The 16952-nt window shown below is 35.0% G+C and overlaps 1 protein-coding gene across 1 annotated transcript; it reads left to right on the top strand.

Annotated features, from left to right (window-relative positions):
• The first annotated feature begins 1709 nt into the window (after window positions 1-1709).
• LOC142974348 (uncharacterized) lies at window positions 1710-5790 on the top strand. The gene is made up of 2 exons (XM_076116621.1): window positions 1710-1812; window positions 2498-5790. The coding sequence occupies exon 2, from the start codon at window positions 2501-2503 to the stop codon at window positions 5210-5212; it is 2712 nt and encodes a 903-aa protein (XP_075972736.1). The 5' UTR covers window positions 1710-1812; window positions 2498-2500; the 3' UTR covers window positions 5213-5790.
• The last annotated feature ends 11162 nt before the right edge of the window (window positions 5791-16952 follow it).

Genomic DNA, 16952 nt, shown 5'->3' with positions numbered 1-16952 from the left:
ACTCATTCATGACGTCGGGCCGCGCTGCGATCACAAAGCCCGATAACGTCACGGTTATCCTTACTGCATTTAAAGTTCGGAAAATTTCCACTATAGATTTCCCGGCGTGATTTTTAGTTTGTAGTTTGGATACTACTTTTGTAATATATTTAGCCAGTTTAAGCTTGACATTCGGAATTCATGCTGTCACGGTTCGTCTTTTTAGTATCAATATACCACAAATATGTACTCATCTTGATTGACGGTGGACTTGGCTTTTTGAGTTATCCAAAGGAAGCCGAAAAAAAGTTACATGTTATGAAAATATTATCCCGGAATAACAGACATGTACTTATACCTTATTTTGAATGCCAACTATATTATTACTCTACATTCAATATTTCTAGTTTATTTTTCGCCCATATACTTAACATTTATAAAATTCATAAACCTACTTCCACTCAGTTCAATTCAGGACAAATCTTAAACGAAACATGCAATTTTATTTACTCATCTAACTTTACTACTACAGAAAAGTTCTTAAAATACTCAAATAAGACTGCCAGTTTATTGACTTTATATCATTTTACAGTCGTATCTGTTGATATGATAGTAAAATAAATACATAACGTGTTAATCTACGCGTTGGGTGGTCTCTAAATATAACTGGCTTGAGGACTAACCATTTATTTTAAGAGTACATTGATGTAATACCCAGAACTTAGTAGAGGAGAGCGGCCACCTGTCTGCAAGTTAATCATTTGCGAAAATACAAACAACTGAATACTAGTCAATGTTCGCATTTTGCTATTTACTTTTATACTGGAACGAGTTTGTTTACTATTTTGATTTTAAGGTTAAATGTGCAACAGGTACTTTTTTCGTTTGGTTATTATGTAGATTTCCAAGTAATGTTCTGTTTTATGAAATACTATCCTGAATAATAACATACCTATGACGTTTTTGTGTACCTACACACTAGACATCATTGTATTTTTTTTTAATTTCGCACATGAATGATTGAACAAGTATTCTTCAAGTATAGGTACTGTGCACCTATTCAAAACGACTTTTTTTGTCTGGGTATGAAATCGAATAAATACATATAACGCTGCAATTGCAGTGACAAGGCTATTATCCTTCCACCCTTCCAAAATAAACAGGTTTGATAAAATGAGTTTTAAAACAGTCTCGATTTATAAGCGTCAGGGATGTTGACCTAGTGACCCTTAAACAGGTGAACTTTGACGAGTTACTTGCTGACCTCTGGCGGACCCGTAACCATTAGAGCGAACTCAAACCCGATGTTCATTATATCTCAAGCTAAACTTCATTGAAAAAACGTATTAAGTATTTATTAAACAAAATTATTTACGACGATAACAATGTCGACATAATTTATTAGGTAAAGGAAACTTAGATTTCAACGTCAAACAAATTAGAGGGAAACGAGTTTTCCCCACAATTTCCCCAGTATTTCCAACTTTAATAACATAAATACGCAACAAATCAAACATTACGCACTGCACTTTAGTGCAATTAATCAATATTGTACGGCCGGCAAGGGGACCGGACACGGAGTTTCATCTTTGTTTATCATACAAATAACCTTGAATGATCGACCCTCAGGTGAGTGCAATAAGGGTGTTTAAGCCCTGATGTCTAGCTTCTCGCGCATATCTGTTTAATTTTTGACGAACTGCGCAGCTTCGGTGTATTGCACCCTTCGTCAGTCACCCTCCGTCGCGCGGGGAAAAAAGACGCGCGCTGCGCGATCCGACCCGCATTCGGGCCTCCCGCCTTTTATCGACAATAATTGCATTTATAACATAGGTACGTATATCGTTTTACTTCTGTTAACGCATTGTATCGTGTTCTAGTGTTATCAGACGTCTGATTCTAGTGTATCTCGCGTTAATACGGAATTAATATTAGATATGGCGGCCGCGTTCGTTCTATCTCGCTCATTCGTATACCCATCTCTGTCGTCTCGCGTACGGTGTGCTCAAAAAGCTTTGGATAAAACTTTAGTTTGAAATAGACTTTCAAGCGATTCACTTCTCAGCTAGTGATGCATTTATTTGGTTTTAAAATGAAGTGATCGTGTTTTGATATTGCTTTTATTCATATTGGAATAGATTAAACTTATACAGTGTTTAATAAAATAGCTTTTGTTTTAAAAATACTGTTTGCTTTAACCTAAAATACCTAATAATAAGTTTGACTTTAACATAATATTTGCATTTTTGCTTGTTTGGTGAATTAATTTATAAATATTTAAGATACTTTAGATTTATTTGCTTATCGTACCGTATGACGCGAGATGGATAGCCGGATGTTATTGAGATAATTGAGAACGATTTGTGTCCAGCATTATATTGTACTGTACTGGACTTTAGACGTGGATTTGATATATATTTTTAATAAAAGTAGGCGGTATGAAAATAATATTTTACGCTCAGTTAGCTATAGATGCAGAAATATCGGGCATTGTTTATCAGATTTTCTTCTTTTACAGGTGATGAATCCTAATAAAAAGCCGTCAAATGGAGGAACACAAACTGCCGAAGAAGATGATCCTGGCATCAAGAATGATGGAAGGAATCCTGATCGAAAACAAAACTCGAAGCCGACTCAAAATCGTTCAGCAGCTAAGAGGATGAAAGTGATTGACTACTTGAAGACTTCGCTGTTCCCGATGATACCTGTTTTAAACAGAGGGATCACGAAGATCGGTAACACCATATTTTTTATCAATGGTCGTATTCTAAAACCAACAGACAATATGTATATACATAGTGGTGGGCAAATCCGGTATCTGTGGTTGGCCGATCCGCCGCCATTTCACAAAGTTTCCGTAGGAGAAATAGCACCTTACTTATCGGGAACGATAGGAGCAGCAAGAGAGATAGAGACTGAACTGGCTGCATTTGATGTATATTTTTCGGAGAACATGCTACAAATGATTATCTTAAATACGAATGATGAGATTGAAATATCACAGTATTACATCAGTCCACCGCCGCGATGTGTCTACCCCTTAACTGTTAACGAGCTCCGAGCATTTATCGGTATTTTATACCTCTTTGCTGCTAAAAATGATTCTTATGATTCGAAATTTTGCCTATGGAATGGGCGTGGGAATGATTTTTATAAGGTTGTTATCCCGGAAGAAAGATTTAAATATTTGAATCACTGTCTACGTTTTGATGAATATACTAACCGAGAGAATAAAATGAAGCGTGATCCTTTCAGTCTGATTAGAGATCTCTGGGTGAGCTTTACGAAAAAATGTTCTGAAGTATTTCGGCCTTCTACAAATTGCACTATTGACGACGTGATTGTCGAATTTAACGGAAATTGCAAATTAAAGGTACCGATTCCCCATCACCACCAGAAGTACGGGATCAAATTCTTACTTCTGTGTGATTCCAATAACCGCTACGTTATGTCGGGAATACCCTACTGGGATAAGGATCCAAGGAGTCCAGCAATGTTGTCTGAGTATCTTGTGGAAAGATTGACTACGCCTATACATGGAACAAACATTAACGTCACATATGGTGACAACTGGTACACCTCGATTCCTTTAGCAAGAACCATGCTGAACCAATACAAAATCACTACCGTTGGATCAGTGGATAAAAGACATCAAGAAATTCCACCTGACATACTCACAGCAGAAAACAGACCCTTGGGTACGTCAATATTTCTGTACAACATTCCAGATCAGCTGCAGTTGTCCAGCTACTATACGGGAAGGAAGGAAGCCGATATTCTTATTTCTAATATGCACTTTGAATCAGCGACCAAAGAACCAGAAGGAAACCCAGAAGCTTTTGATTATTATAACTCAACAAAAGATGGTGTTAATATTATAAGTAGTATGTTGGGCAGATACAGTTGCTCAAGACCAACAACGAATTGGTTTGTAGCAATTTTCTACGCTATTTTGGATTTAGCTGGCATTAATGCACTTACCATTCTGAACTTAAATAGAGGAAGATATGGCAAACCAGCTATCAGCCGTGGTGATTTCCTATACAAACTTGCATTGGATTTAATGCTGCCATATTTGAATGACCGATTAACTGATTCAGAAACAAGTGATGACATAAAAGCAAAAATTAATGAAATCATCAAAGAGCGCCAGAGATTTAGTATCGAATTGAATAAACCAAAGTCCAATCCGGCTAAAATCCATCCAATGACTACTCCGAAATATTTTCCTAGTTTTACTGGACCACAAACTCAGACGGTACATCCAATTAATATCACTAATACCCCTTTAGTGGATTCAAATAGACATGATGTAGAATGGAGTTCAATACAATCACTATATTCACCAGCAAACCGGGCTGCAAGACCGCTTCAGGCATCTGGATCAGAGGCAATGCAACGAAGTCCATCAGTACCGCAATCACGATTCACGCGTCCATCCAACCAATTTAATTTCCCTCTTCAACGAATGCCACCGGGCCTAAATACTCAATGGCTGCCATCAAATCTGATAGTAAGTCAAATTCAGACTATTTACCCATCTACTCGACCCTGCATACCGATCCAGGTGGTTGCACCATTTTTGAACAACCCTACGTCAAATTATATGTACCCACCAATGATGCAAGGTGGGACAATTCAAACAACAATATCAACGTCAATCCTCAATTCTGGTCCACATTCAACTAACTTTACCGTGCAACGTACTCAAGCTTTGTATCCACCCATACTACCAGCACATCCGATCATACCGGTCACATCAGTCCATAAAGACAAAAAAAAAGAACCTCAGTCGACCACGAAGAAAAAAGAGGCCAGTGAGCATAAATCACCACGAAAAACGGAAGCAAAGAAAAAAAAACAAGTAAAACTGCAAATTCCAGAAATACCAGACCAAGCGATTTCACTAAAACCAGTACAGAAATCCGTTACTAGAGTTAGAGGTCCTTTGAACGCTTGTGGAATCTGCTGCCTGATTGATAAAGAGGTGATGTTCTCTGAATGCTCAAGATGTTTTGTAGTAGTATGCGTTGTACATCATGATATTTTATGCACCGATTGCTTCAACATGAACGAACCAGGGATATCCGAATATGTAGCTGCAAATAGAGCTGTATGTGAGGACTGTGAACCTTATGGCAAGAAGAAATATTCTGAACAATGCTACGGCTGCTTAAAGTTCCTGTGTCCATCGCATCGTTGGATGCTGTGCTGCTTCTGTTTGGAAGAATAAATTGGTTCGTGATGATTGTAACGATGCTCAACGTTTGTACTTTTATACGATTTGTACTATTTTAGATTTTCACAAGCGTTAGGTGTAAGTTAAGATAAGTCTTTAAAAAGCGTAGTGACGTGTCGCTCTGACAAAAATGAGATTAATTTGTAATTATTTCAGTAAAGCTGAAATTAACGAGTTTATTTTTTTTAATTATATTATATTATTTTTCATTTATACCTTGTATCTGAAAGACTGTCTCAGATGTATCTAATACTACAGGAATATAAACATACCTATTTTTGTTTAAAATTTGAATATATTTGGGAATATTTATTTTGTATTGAAAGAAAGTTAAACTTGTCAATTTATATTAATTGAAATTGCTAAAAGTAAGTAAAACTTAGATTAAGTCACTTTATTATATTGATGTGAAACATTTTAGCCGATTGTGATGATGAAATAAAACCTAATTTCATCTATAAAGTGTATAATTTACTGACCCTTCTTCATAGTCAAAGCCTCATTTTTCTATAGAAGTCAAATATAAAAAATGATTTTACTATACTATAAAATAATATAAAGCTTACAGAAGCTCTGTTATAAAGTAAATTGTTACTACTGTCCACAGGGTCGTGGGTTTGATTCCCATTCCGAACAATCAATATAAAGTTTTATGTAAGCCATAAACAGTTGATTCTGGTAGTGCTTTTTAAACCTATTCTACAAAGTGGCAGAAGGTAAATTCTTATTACTGAAGTTCTCTTTTTATAAAATAAAAAGCAGCTACAAAACAAAACGTTTATAGAGAAAAATAAACAACATTATTTCATGCTATACAAATAATTTCCTAGCGCAGAATCGAATCCGCTGAACAACAGCGAAATCCGCGGCGAGACGTCTCGAATTTTCATTATCAATACGAACCCGGTTGAATGAGGGGTGGATTATAAATGCAAGAGCCGGTTTATTGCCGACTTATTAGGACCGCATGAAATAAGAGCGGACATCTGCTGCTTCACGTATTTTGTCTGGAGGAACAATGAACAGCCCTACGTCTGAAAGTAGTCATTAGTGGTTGGATGTAATTGAAAATCAGCATTTTGTACATGATGATGGTTATGAGTTTTTAGGCAACAGTGCGAATAAATATTGTTGATTTATATTTATTGTTCTTCTGTTTATTAACTTGGCACTTACTGTACGAAAAAAATACAGACAGCAGTGTATAAAATACAATAATTTAATGTTGCTTTTAATTATAGACGTGTAACAAGATGCGGATACTGTGCCTCATACTGGGTAAGTTACTTCACTGCTGGTTACTGAGAATAGTTTAGAAATCGGACAACCTTATCGTACTTTGTCTGACCTAAAACTCAACTTCCTCGCCTGGCCTCGTATTCAGCAACCGCATACACCACTCTTACTTACTCACACACTATTTAACCATTTACAAAAAATATTTACGTTAAATATTATTCATATCGCTTTTTAAAGTGAAATCGCTTCTCGCGTCTGTCTGTCCTTATGTCTGTTTAAAACTACGCAAAGGATTTTGATTTTTCTTAATAGATAGGGTGATTCAAAAGAAAAGTTTATGTGTAAAATTTGTAAAGGTTTTTTTAAATACCTGCTCAAATCAGACGAAACCGGGGTAGGCTGTTAGTCTATAATGAATTTAAAAGTTATTCAATAATCATTTAATAATTGTCACATTGAAATTGTAAAATCTGTGGATGGTTATTCTCGAATATTCGGCGAGGAGAATGTTCAATTATATTGGCATGTAGAGTACACCAGTAGCTAAAGAATGTCTGCCAGCGAGACTGGGCTGTCTTCGCTAATAATGCATAACGGAATTTCAAAAGACAATGTTAAAATTAAATTTATTCGATTATTCAGCCCGCATATTATCAGGTTTGTTTATCTTGTTAAATTAAATGTAATTAAAAAAATAGTAAGGCTGATACTCTCAAAATGGAGTTCGCTACACCATTGACAAATATCAAACATTTCTTGTTAAATTTACTTATTAAATTAGTTTAGTTACACGGCTGATATATAACCATATTATACTCTGAATTAATGAGAAAACGTATAATATAGAATTATAAAACGAAGTACAAACAATAACATATAAAATCACCCATATTTAAAGCAGCAATATCAGCACGAGCCATTGTTTAACTTGAACGTATCTATTCTCCGAAGAAGCAAAATAATGTCCAACATAAAATCTTCTACTAAACAGCAAAAAGAAAAATAAAACATGTCCTTTGAAACCCGTCGGTAGAAGACATTAATATAATAATCAAAATAAGAACAAAAATAGTTTGAAAGCTGAGAGAAATGTGCAGGAACTCAGACTAAAGTAGCAAAGTATTTGAGTGTAGGAAATTTTTAATTAATTAGCAGCACTTCACCGGTAGGGGGCGTCTTTGAGCTGTGACTATTTATTTGCACCTTAAAAAGGCAACTCCATTAGTAGAATGAACGTGGGGAATGAATAGGTCATTCAGAAGATGTCGACTGTCGCAAGACTGAACGGAGAGGGGCGGGATTCATGTATGTATGTATGTTTGTATAGCTCGCAGTTGTGGGGCGAATCAGCTTTATGCTTCCTAGTTTTTGTGTACAGGTAAAAATGGGGTGTAGCTTTGGTGTTTTGGAAATGAATAGTTCAATTGTATAAGCAATATTGGGAGGTTCTGAACGTTACTAATCAACTGATTGATTCGTTAATTTCAGTTTCTAAGATAAATACATAGATTTTTTTCAAGATTTACAGATTAGTATGTTATGCTTAAGGGTTGTTGGTTCATAATAACACGCCAATTTAATATTTTAATCGCTCATAATTCTATACCAATAAGTACTTTTTTTGCATGGAATGTATTATTTTTAAACCCTTAATGAACCGAGCGATTACTAACCTATCCCTTATAGCCATGCCTATGCCAAACCAAAAAACAACAAACACTTTACTTCATAAAACACTTCTTTCTCAATAATTTCCTTACAACTTCATATCATCGCTAGTACTGTTAGTAATGTTTGTTGACGTGAGTCATGAGAGAGACACCTCAACAAACATTAACTGGAAACTTAACCAACACTTATCTACCAAAAACATAATCGTAGGTAATAACAAACTAGTGTTTTTCCCATATGATTGTAGTGATGTATGTGTTCGGTTTAAATAATGGTTGTCCATTGGTTTGGACTCGCTGTAGATTGAGCCGCGATCGGTAATAAATCAATTGTGCCCGGTATTTATTTATACTGACTGTGCGACATTTGTAATACTGTCTATGTTGTAGAGTTGGGGATAGTGTGGACATGAGTGGTCAGGTTGCAAACAAAATCATTTTACTTTAATACAATATATTTTTTTATTTTTGCACTTACATGTGTTTGGATAATATGAGTGGTCAGTGGCAAACAAAATACTTTTGCTTCAGTGTAATTTATTTCTTTACCTCTAAAAACAAGGCTTCAATAATTATTTACTTTTAAATAGCATGTTTGCATAGGCAGTTAAATAACAACAAAATAAAAATATTTATTAAATTGAATACATCTTCAAAAACTATGAATGTGCAATGTATTTTACGATTTGCTTATCAGGTAATTTATCAACCGATACTTGTATTGTATTGAATACTTTATACAAATAAAATCTAATAACATCTAATAGTATCAACAATTATATACAAAGAACAGACACTTAAGTATTATTTGAGCTTCATCCGAACACAGTCAGATCCCCTCAGTGCGATCGCAGCGGATGCAAGTAGGCAGTTGGATACGGATATGCGATAACGAATGCAATTTTCCGACTGCGTGAGCAGAGTTTAGGCGGGGCCCGCACTGATCCGGCTTCTTACCTGACTGTGCTGTTTACTGCCTTATTTCGTTGCTAGGCAACGGAACAGTTGACGGTCGGGAGATAAAGATGTCTTTGCATGTTGAAAGATGAGCTTAACTTAGCTCAAAGTTATTGGTAGAGTACTATGTAAGTATTATTGTTATTTTAAGTGGTCTTATATGATCAAGTTTTATTTATTCTTAAAATAATGTGTCTTCCTAAAGTAGGTATCAATCAAACAATTAAAGTTTCTAATAAGTATAGGCGAGCGTGGTTGGTAGTTGTATCTTCTTATAATCACACATTTTATTATTGTTATAAAAGTAAAGTAAAATATAGTAGCAGATTTGATTCTCATTCTAAACGGCAGTTTAAGACACGACATAACGATTATCTGCATCTATCATGCAAACTTATAATTTATTGATCTATCTCTTCCTCTTGTTATGATAAAGTAGTTTGTTTGTTAGACTAATATTGAGTTCTGCAAAGGTTAAATAAAAACAGTTGCTAAAACAAGTTCTTTAAAATCAAGATGTACAATCGTAACAACGTATACATTAGTGGCAATAGAAAACAATTGCAACTCGGGATCCGCTGTCTATGTAAATTAAATGTGGTTTGAATTCAATGAACTGTTTCTTTTATTCAATTTCAAGAATTTCTTGACTGAATTAGTTTCTGAGATAAGTCTTTATATCTATGTTGGTTTAAACTTAGTTTTTATAAAGTTTAACTAAATGATGTAAATATATTAATTATAATTTAAGCAATACTAATATTAATACAGAGAAAAAAAACAACACTAGTTTTAACTAAATTGTTTATGATTCATGTCTGTTGTATGTAAGTTTGTAAATCTGCCGCGAAACGAGTCTTTTCAGATTTGTAGGAAAGTCATATTTGTTGATGAATATATTGTAAAATAAAACTCAAAAATTTTTAATAGTAGGTACAGAAATTGTAATATTCTATGTATTTACAATTTGTTACAATCTGATCTTTCAGTCCAATGCATACAACAATACTCAACAACACAGCTACATAATTAAATTAACCAAATTAAAATCATTCAGACATATGAACTGCAATATCAATGGCACACGGTCAAACGCACAGTATCAATCAATATTCGCACAGTTGGCCGGCATTAACCAGCTTATAAGTAATTCTCTATGAAATAATCGATCGCCCTTCAAATGTACCACATTAGGCACATGCGATCCCTTCATTTAATTTACATGAAAGTATTGGCTATTCATTTTTCTGTAAAAGGGGATTATCCGTACCAAATAGTGATCCCTTGGGTATTAAGTCTATTATGATATACTGAGTTGAAACGAAGAATTGATTTTATTGGAGAAAGGAAATTGTGTTTTATTTTCTATTGCAAGATGGATATGTATGCAAACTGTTCAAAGAATTTTTGTAACACCTAGTCCTAATTGTAAATCTTCGTAATTAAATACAAAATCTTTTCTTTGCTAGTGCAAAGTACACGTAGGTAAAATGTATACCTACGTGTCAATACTAGACTTTATAAAATGCCCGTCATAATCTCACCATCGAATTAAGTAAGCTTACTGAAATAAATTCCGCTGGGCCCATTATTCACAAGCACCCGCCACAAATCAAGCACATACTTGAATCCGTCAACAGTGTAAAACCAGCGGCTAAGTTATTCTCGCCGCACGCACATACTTTCCCGTTAAGCTCGAAAATCGATGGGGACGCCGGTGTGGCCCGCAAGAAACTTTCTAACGACATAACCGCGTGCAATTGATATGCCCCAAGAGTAGGACCCATTGTAAAGAAAGGAAAATCCCGATCCGAAAATCTTGGGAGAGTTAGGAGTCTCGGTTGCATCAGTATTCCGCGGCCGTAGTCTCCCCGTGTCGGTTGCCTCCCCTCTACCCTCTGGATGCGGTAAACTCCTTCAGTAATTTGACTTTGTTGTTATAACTCAGTTTTAGTTGTTTGTCGTTGGCAGATTTATTGCTTTAGTGAAATCCGCTAAACAGCGACAAGTATCCTTGTGTCTGAATGTGCCGCTTTGTCGCCTAAGTACTTGCGGTTTTTGGCGTTGAGTTTCTGCACTCCGTATGTATTTGAGATTGTGTTAAGAGCTTTTACTGTGTACAATTGTCTGTGATACGACATATTTAGTGTACAATTTTAGGAACAATGTTATGAGAGTTTAGATCGTTTGTGTTTCTCAGAGACAAGGAAGAACAGAGGGTATTCAAGTATCGTCGATTACAATTATGGTTTGAGACAAAAATGTGGCAACATTTTCCTAATTTATTTTACGTTAACCTTTAACATATTTAGCTAATCATCCGTGTATAGTATTAAAATAATATCTGAGCGTAAGTACATGTGTCGAGATACGACATCAAATTATAACGAAATATGTCAAATTACATTATCGAAATAGACGCTTAACCGTATAATTGATTACATTATACTAACAGCGTTATCACACACCTTTGTTGTTAGAATTTCTATCAAGCCAACAAAGCCGGAGACGCCTTTGATCGTATCTTAAATTCCTATAATATTAACTCAATTATTACACACTGAATACGTCGAAAACAACGTTGTCGTTGCACGTGAAGTACGTGAACTAGTATTTCGGTGCGGTTCTATTAAATCATAGCATTGTCGTGGCCAATCCTATTCAGTTTGAATAGGGTACACCGCGTTGGCTTCATCAAATTGCACTGAATGGACGTTAGAGCACTCATCGAGCATGCTCACCATTCTGAGGGTAAAAATTTGAATGGAATATACGTACAGGGTGGCATGAAAGGCACTGGTGACGCCCACTGTACGCTCATCGTGCATACTTCCGACCACTCGGACGTACCTCACAATAGATCGGCACGGACTCGATCTGATATTGAAATTGGAGCTGAACTAACGTCCATTTTCTTTTATACGACCCATGGTTTAGTACGGAATCCAATCAGCCGATATGTAATAGGAAAAAGGTTTTTACAGATGTAAATTTTAGTTTTGTAGATTTTTGTTCCATTCGATCCGGCGCATGGCAATTTAAAGTTTATCGTGTGAGAGAGAGTTGTGCATGTTTTTGGTTACTGTATGTAAACTCAACCTGAAATATGAGAGCAATAACAAAATACAATGTTGCTAAGAACCACTACTGTAAATGAGTTATTAAATGCTCGAATATATATTTTTTCTATCGTATCGTAAACTTTACTTGCGACAAATTGTAACGCATTAACACAGGTGGTGAGCGATATTGCAAGATGGTTTCTGCTCTGAAAATAAAAATGCGTTCACTGACAACTCATTAAAATTTTGATCATCGTGATTACCTTTCCCCCTAAACTGTCACTAACAAACACATTTTTGACACTTCCAAATTAGCTTAAAATCTTATAAACAAACTTTTCAATGACGCTCAATGCATTCAAAGTCACGGTCTCCCCCGATCGTCCGCCATTAATGATGCCATCCCTTATGCTAAGTAGTTATGTAGGTTACTGTGCAAACAGATCGGGGTTGTTGCCCTTTAGGTACGGGCTTAAGACGCGGTATAAGGGATGAAGTTTATTGTCTATTTTAATTACGAGCTTACGGAGTTTGTCACTGCTATTGATGTATGGATATTATGGTACTGGGTACTGTTGCTATGGATTGGATGTTTGTGACAACTGAAATGGGTGGAAATTCGGGCTTGGGGGTTTTGTTCTGGTTTTTGTTCATAGAAAGGAAATATTGGTGGTTTAAAATAATAATATAAAGTAGTGAGTTTTTAAAGTATCACAAAGTTAATTGTTCCTGAAGAATAGATTTAGTTGTAAATTACATTAAGCCCGTATTGTAGTGACCTATTTGTATTTTTTTACTGAGCACAATGTAGATGCACAACTGAACAAATTGGCATAGATAGTGGTTTGTTTTTTTCTAGATTGATTTGGTGTATAACTGTGTGGTACATTCAAATATTCTATAATCTTTTAATCTATTTGATAATACATAAATTAAAGTTAGAGTAAATATTTACCGAATTTTATATTGGTATAGGAAAAACAAAGGGTTAGTTCGGAACCCTTACAATCTTATATTGCGGCGAAATTTATTGCCTGAGAAAATAAAAAGCGACTTAATAGGGCATAAAATATTTAAGATAATGTTGACAATGGATAACCACCCTTTTCTTGGCGACCATAAATTAAATGCACTCTTGCACCGAGCGAATGCAGAAACCATTAGACGATCCCTACGCAATAGATGCATGCACAAATCTGTAACCCTAGTCGCGTGCGCATTTTTTGCTACTACAAACAAGACACTTAAAAACCAACTCTATATTTAGTAAAATAAAGTTGACTTTCCTTTGACGGTTGATTAGTATTTTGGAGATATGGAAATTGGACTCTATGCAAACAAAATAAGGGGATACAATGCAATGAGACTGGGAAATCATAGATAGCATAGTGACCTACATCTCTAGAGGCTAAATACCATTAGAGGTCTGTAGGGGAATATTTATTGTGTGCATTATGCACATGACACTTTTATGCTTTCGCCGTCCGCTTGATAGAAACTATTGTTGATTTTTAGGGAACAGCATTCGCAGATATAATTTATCATGTTAGTTCGATGGGATGAATTGGATATTGCATTAATATTGATTAACGAAGATTGTTTACGTCATCGGTTTTTATTGGCTGAGATAAATTCTGTGTCTTTTGTTATGTAAATGGTGTTTAATGAATTGAATTAATTAATTAAAATGATTGCGTTAAATGTGTAGTATCTATCTATTTTATTTTCAAATATAGACAGTTAGAAAAATAAATTATATAAATTAATTCGATATTTTGGTACAATTTAGGTATCTGTCACTTCACCCTTCGCGCGAATCAAGTTTGTCGTTCAAAGGACTGACTTTTCAATTACCCCAATACCTCAAAGGGTTGCGGATCAGGTGCTTTATTAGTCACAAACACAACAAGACATTTTAGTTCTTGATTCATTTGGTAGAAACAAGAAATTATTGTTTAATTCTTGTCCCAATCTCAAAAGGGACGACGCAGCTGCCTCAAAATACTCAACCAAATTGCTGTTTGTATTTCACTACAATGTTATTTGCACATGCAAATCAGCATTTTGTTTTCATCTTGAAGAGAGATGACGTTAGAAAGGGACGGAAGATTTATTCAGGAACCGTTTGACATAGATTTGCATAAACTATTAAGAATTAGCAGCTGGGTCTAATATATTCCCGTGTAGGAGTATTTTGACGACAATTTTAGTTTAATTTGAAGCCGAACATGTGCGGTGAGATTGTCGGTTTCCATTAGCAATAATTCACCGAAGTAAGAGTCAGTTAATTGCAGGAAGTAGGCGATAAATACACCTAATTAGAACGCAAATGCGAAAATTTGCATTTCTGTGTTAACTTTTGGACTTTCAAGTTATAAATCTAGTAAAGTTTGTACGATACAAAGTTACAAACTATATTACGTTATTTTTATATACTGTATGCATATTTTATAATGACCAAAAAATAAACAATATTCTACATAAGCTATATAACCGTAGAAGGTTGTAGTTCTTTATCAAAACAATAAAGGTAGCAAAATAAAAAAAAATTGTACCTACCAGTAGTAAAAATAGCGTTTTCACCTACCTGTGAACCTTTATATAATACTTTTGATTAAATAGAACCGAAAACTAATACTGAAATTTGAATTTCTTACTAAATATTGTAATGATGTTTGTTATAAAGTTTAGGAACTTAATCGTTAGCAGGTTAAATTGTTTACCAATTCAAATATCCATTAAGTAAGTCCGTATATACATATGTTGCGGTTTAAACAGAGATAAAGTTGCTTGTTTTACTAGCTGAAAACGTTTATTACGTAATCTATTAATTGTACGAAATATCAACAGGTTAGTGGCTTAATATATTTCTGATATGTAATTTTACACGGTTAATTTGGTTAAAAAAAATATATGTCGAAGTATTTTGGTTTACAAATATTTTAAAGCAATTTAAAGTCTACGACATTGCTGCAAAGCCAAGGTTTTGGATAATTATAATGACCCCAGCTGCTGTAAAATACTGCTCTGATCGTATAAATCAATTGATTTGCTTAATGTGGTAAAGCAATTGCAACATTAAGCGGACCTACTGTGATGTATAGTTAGTGTATAGGCGTTATATTTAAATCTAGTAATAGGTAAAAAAATGCCTTCATCAATTACACCACGCCAGTCGATTAAAACTGTCACTCCTTAATTATAAAAACACCCTTACAACAAAAATTCACTCCAACAGGGACGCGATTTTCAAAAACAAAAGACCTAGGGGTGCAGAAATTGTATGAAAAAGTAATCAATAAAATATACCGCCCCCTCTAATGCAATGATGGATTGTGCAGTACTTATCTCTATGCGACATCGCTGACCATGTGAGGCTTTGCCTTTTGTTGTGGCCAGTTGTATGTCCATCAATGAGGTGAATGGGTTCGGTTAGTTGAGAGCTACGGTGATAATGTGAACTATCGGTTAGGCTATCAAGGTGTTAAGTCAAATGAGCGTGATTTATTAATGTGTGTGTAGTCATCATAGCTTGTTCTCTGATTAGGATGATGAAGGTGACCCTACTAATACCTACTACACTGAACAGGGGGGTGCAGAGACAAAAGTATACCCTTTGTCAAACGATGTGTTGTCTGGAATGTCCTTATAACTATTTCTTTTTGTTTAGACTAACTTACAAATATTATAAACAATGAATGATTGCGTCGTAGGAAACGTGAAAACCTATTTACGATTAGTTTTACGGCAATCGTTCCTAAGGCTATACCATAAATTTCCACGTCCTATTATAAAGGTAACGCTTACCCCAGAATATTGTTATTTATAAACTATCCCACGTTTATCTACTTAAGTACCAGCCTCTGTCTAATTAAGTACATGAAAATTAAATTCGGCTTACAAAATTTTAATTTGTATCTCACCTATATTTTCCATTAAAACCGTCGAGCATCGCTCGCGTTTAAAACGAATTAAACACAACTCGTTATACAAAATGAGGACTTTCAGAGGCATTCAAAGTTTTGTACAATGAATAATTACAGTTGGAAACAAATGTATGCCATATTTACGTGTCTAGACACCGTAGCGTAGTAAAGGGCGCCTCATGAACAAAGTTGTGCTAAGAATCGATTTATTTATATTTATCGGTGAAGTTCACGCAACATTTTTATGGTGACACAATAGTTATAGAAGAATTTGTTTAGAATACCTGTAAAATCAGAAAGGGTGCTCGGTTACGACATGCGATTTGCCTTTCGTTTTCATGGACACGACTAGAGCGCAATGTTTATTGAAATCTAGACTCATAAACAGTCGGCTCACTGAGTGTCTCAAGAAACTATTATAATGAAATGCAATTTATTGACAGTGACCAAAACCGTGACGTACTTTTTAAGAAATGTTTCAAACAATCAAAGAAGGCATTAATACTTATTTGGTTTGATTAATTTTCCTACAAAAATCACAATGGAAGTTCGGTCACGTTTTTATAAAATGTTATAGAAGAATTCAACTTTCTTACTAGCCAATGTAAAATTCAACCCATTCCATTTAATCTCAAATAACTAATGTTACGAAATTTCCCCTCCACTTATACTTCGATCAGATAGCAAGTTGAATTTCGACGAAGTGCTGCTCATATTTCAGAGCAGCCGTCGGAAAACTTTAATACGATCAAGTTTGTGAGTAATAGAGGCTTGTTGTCGACACACCGGTTTAATCTGGCGGTCAGACAAAATCTGGCCATATGAGAAAATTTTGATATTACAGCTTAGGCACATGTTTCTTTTTAACAACATACAATAT

This window comes from Anticarsia gemmatalis, chromosome 7 (genome assembly GCF_050436995.1).
Source record: "Anticarsia gemmatalis isolate Benzon Research Colony breed Stoneville strain chromosome 7, ilAntGemm2 primary, whole genome shotgun sequence".
Lineage (NCBI taxonomy): Eukaryota > Metazoa > Arthropoda > Insecta > Lepidoptera > Erebidae > Anticarsia > Anticarsia gemmatalis.
Note: the sequence above shows the minus strand (reverse complement) of the source record. Positions and strands in the feature narration are given on the sequence as shown.

Excerpts from the sequence above, each read along its gene's own strand:
- LOC142974348 (XM_076116621.1), top strand. The coding sequence starts at position 2,501 with ATGAATCCTAATAAAAAGCCGTCAAATGGAGGAACACAAACTGCCGAA.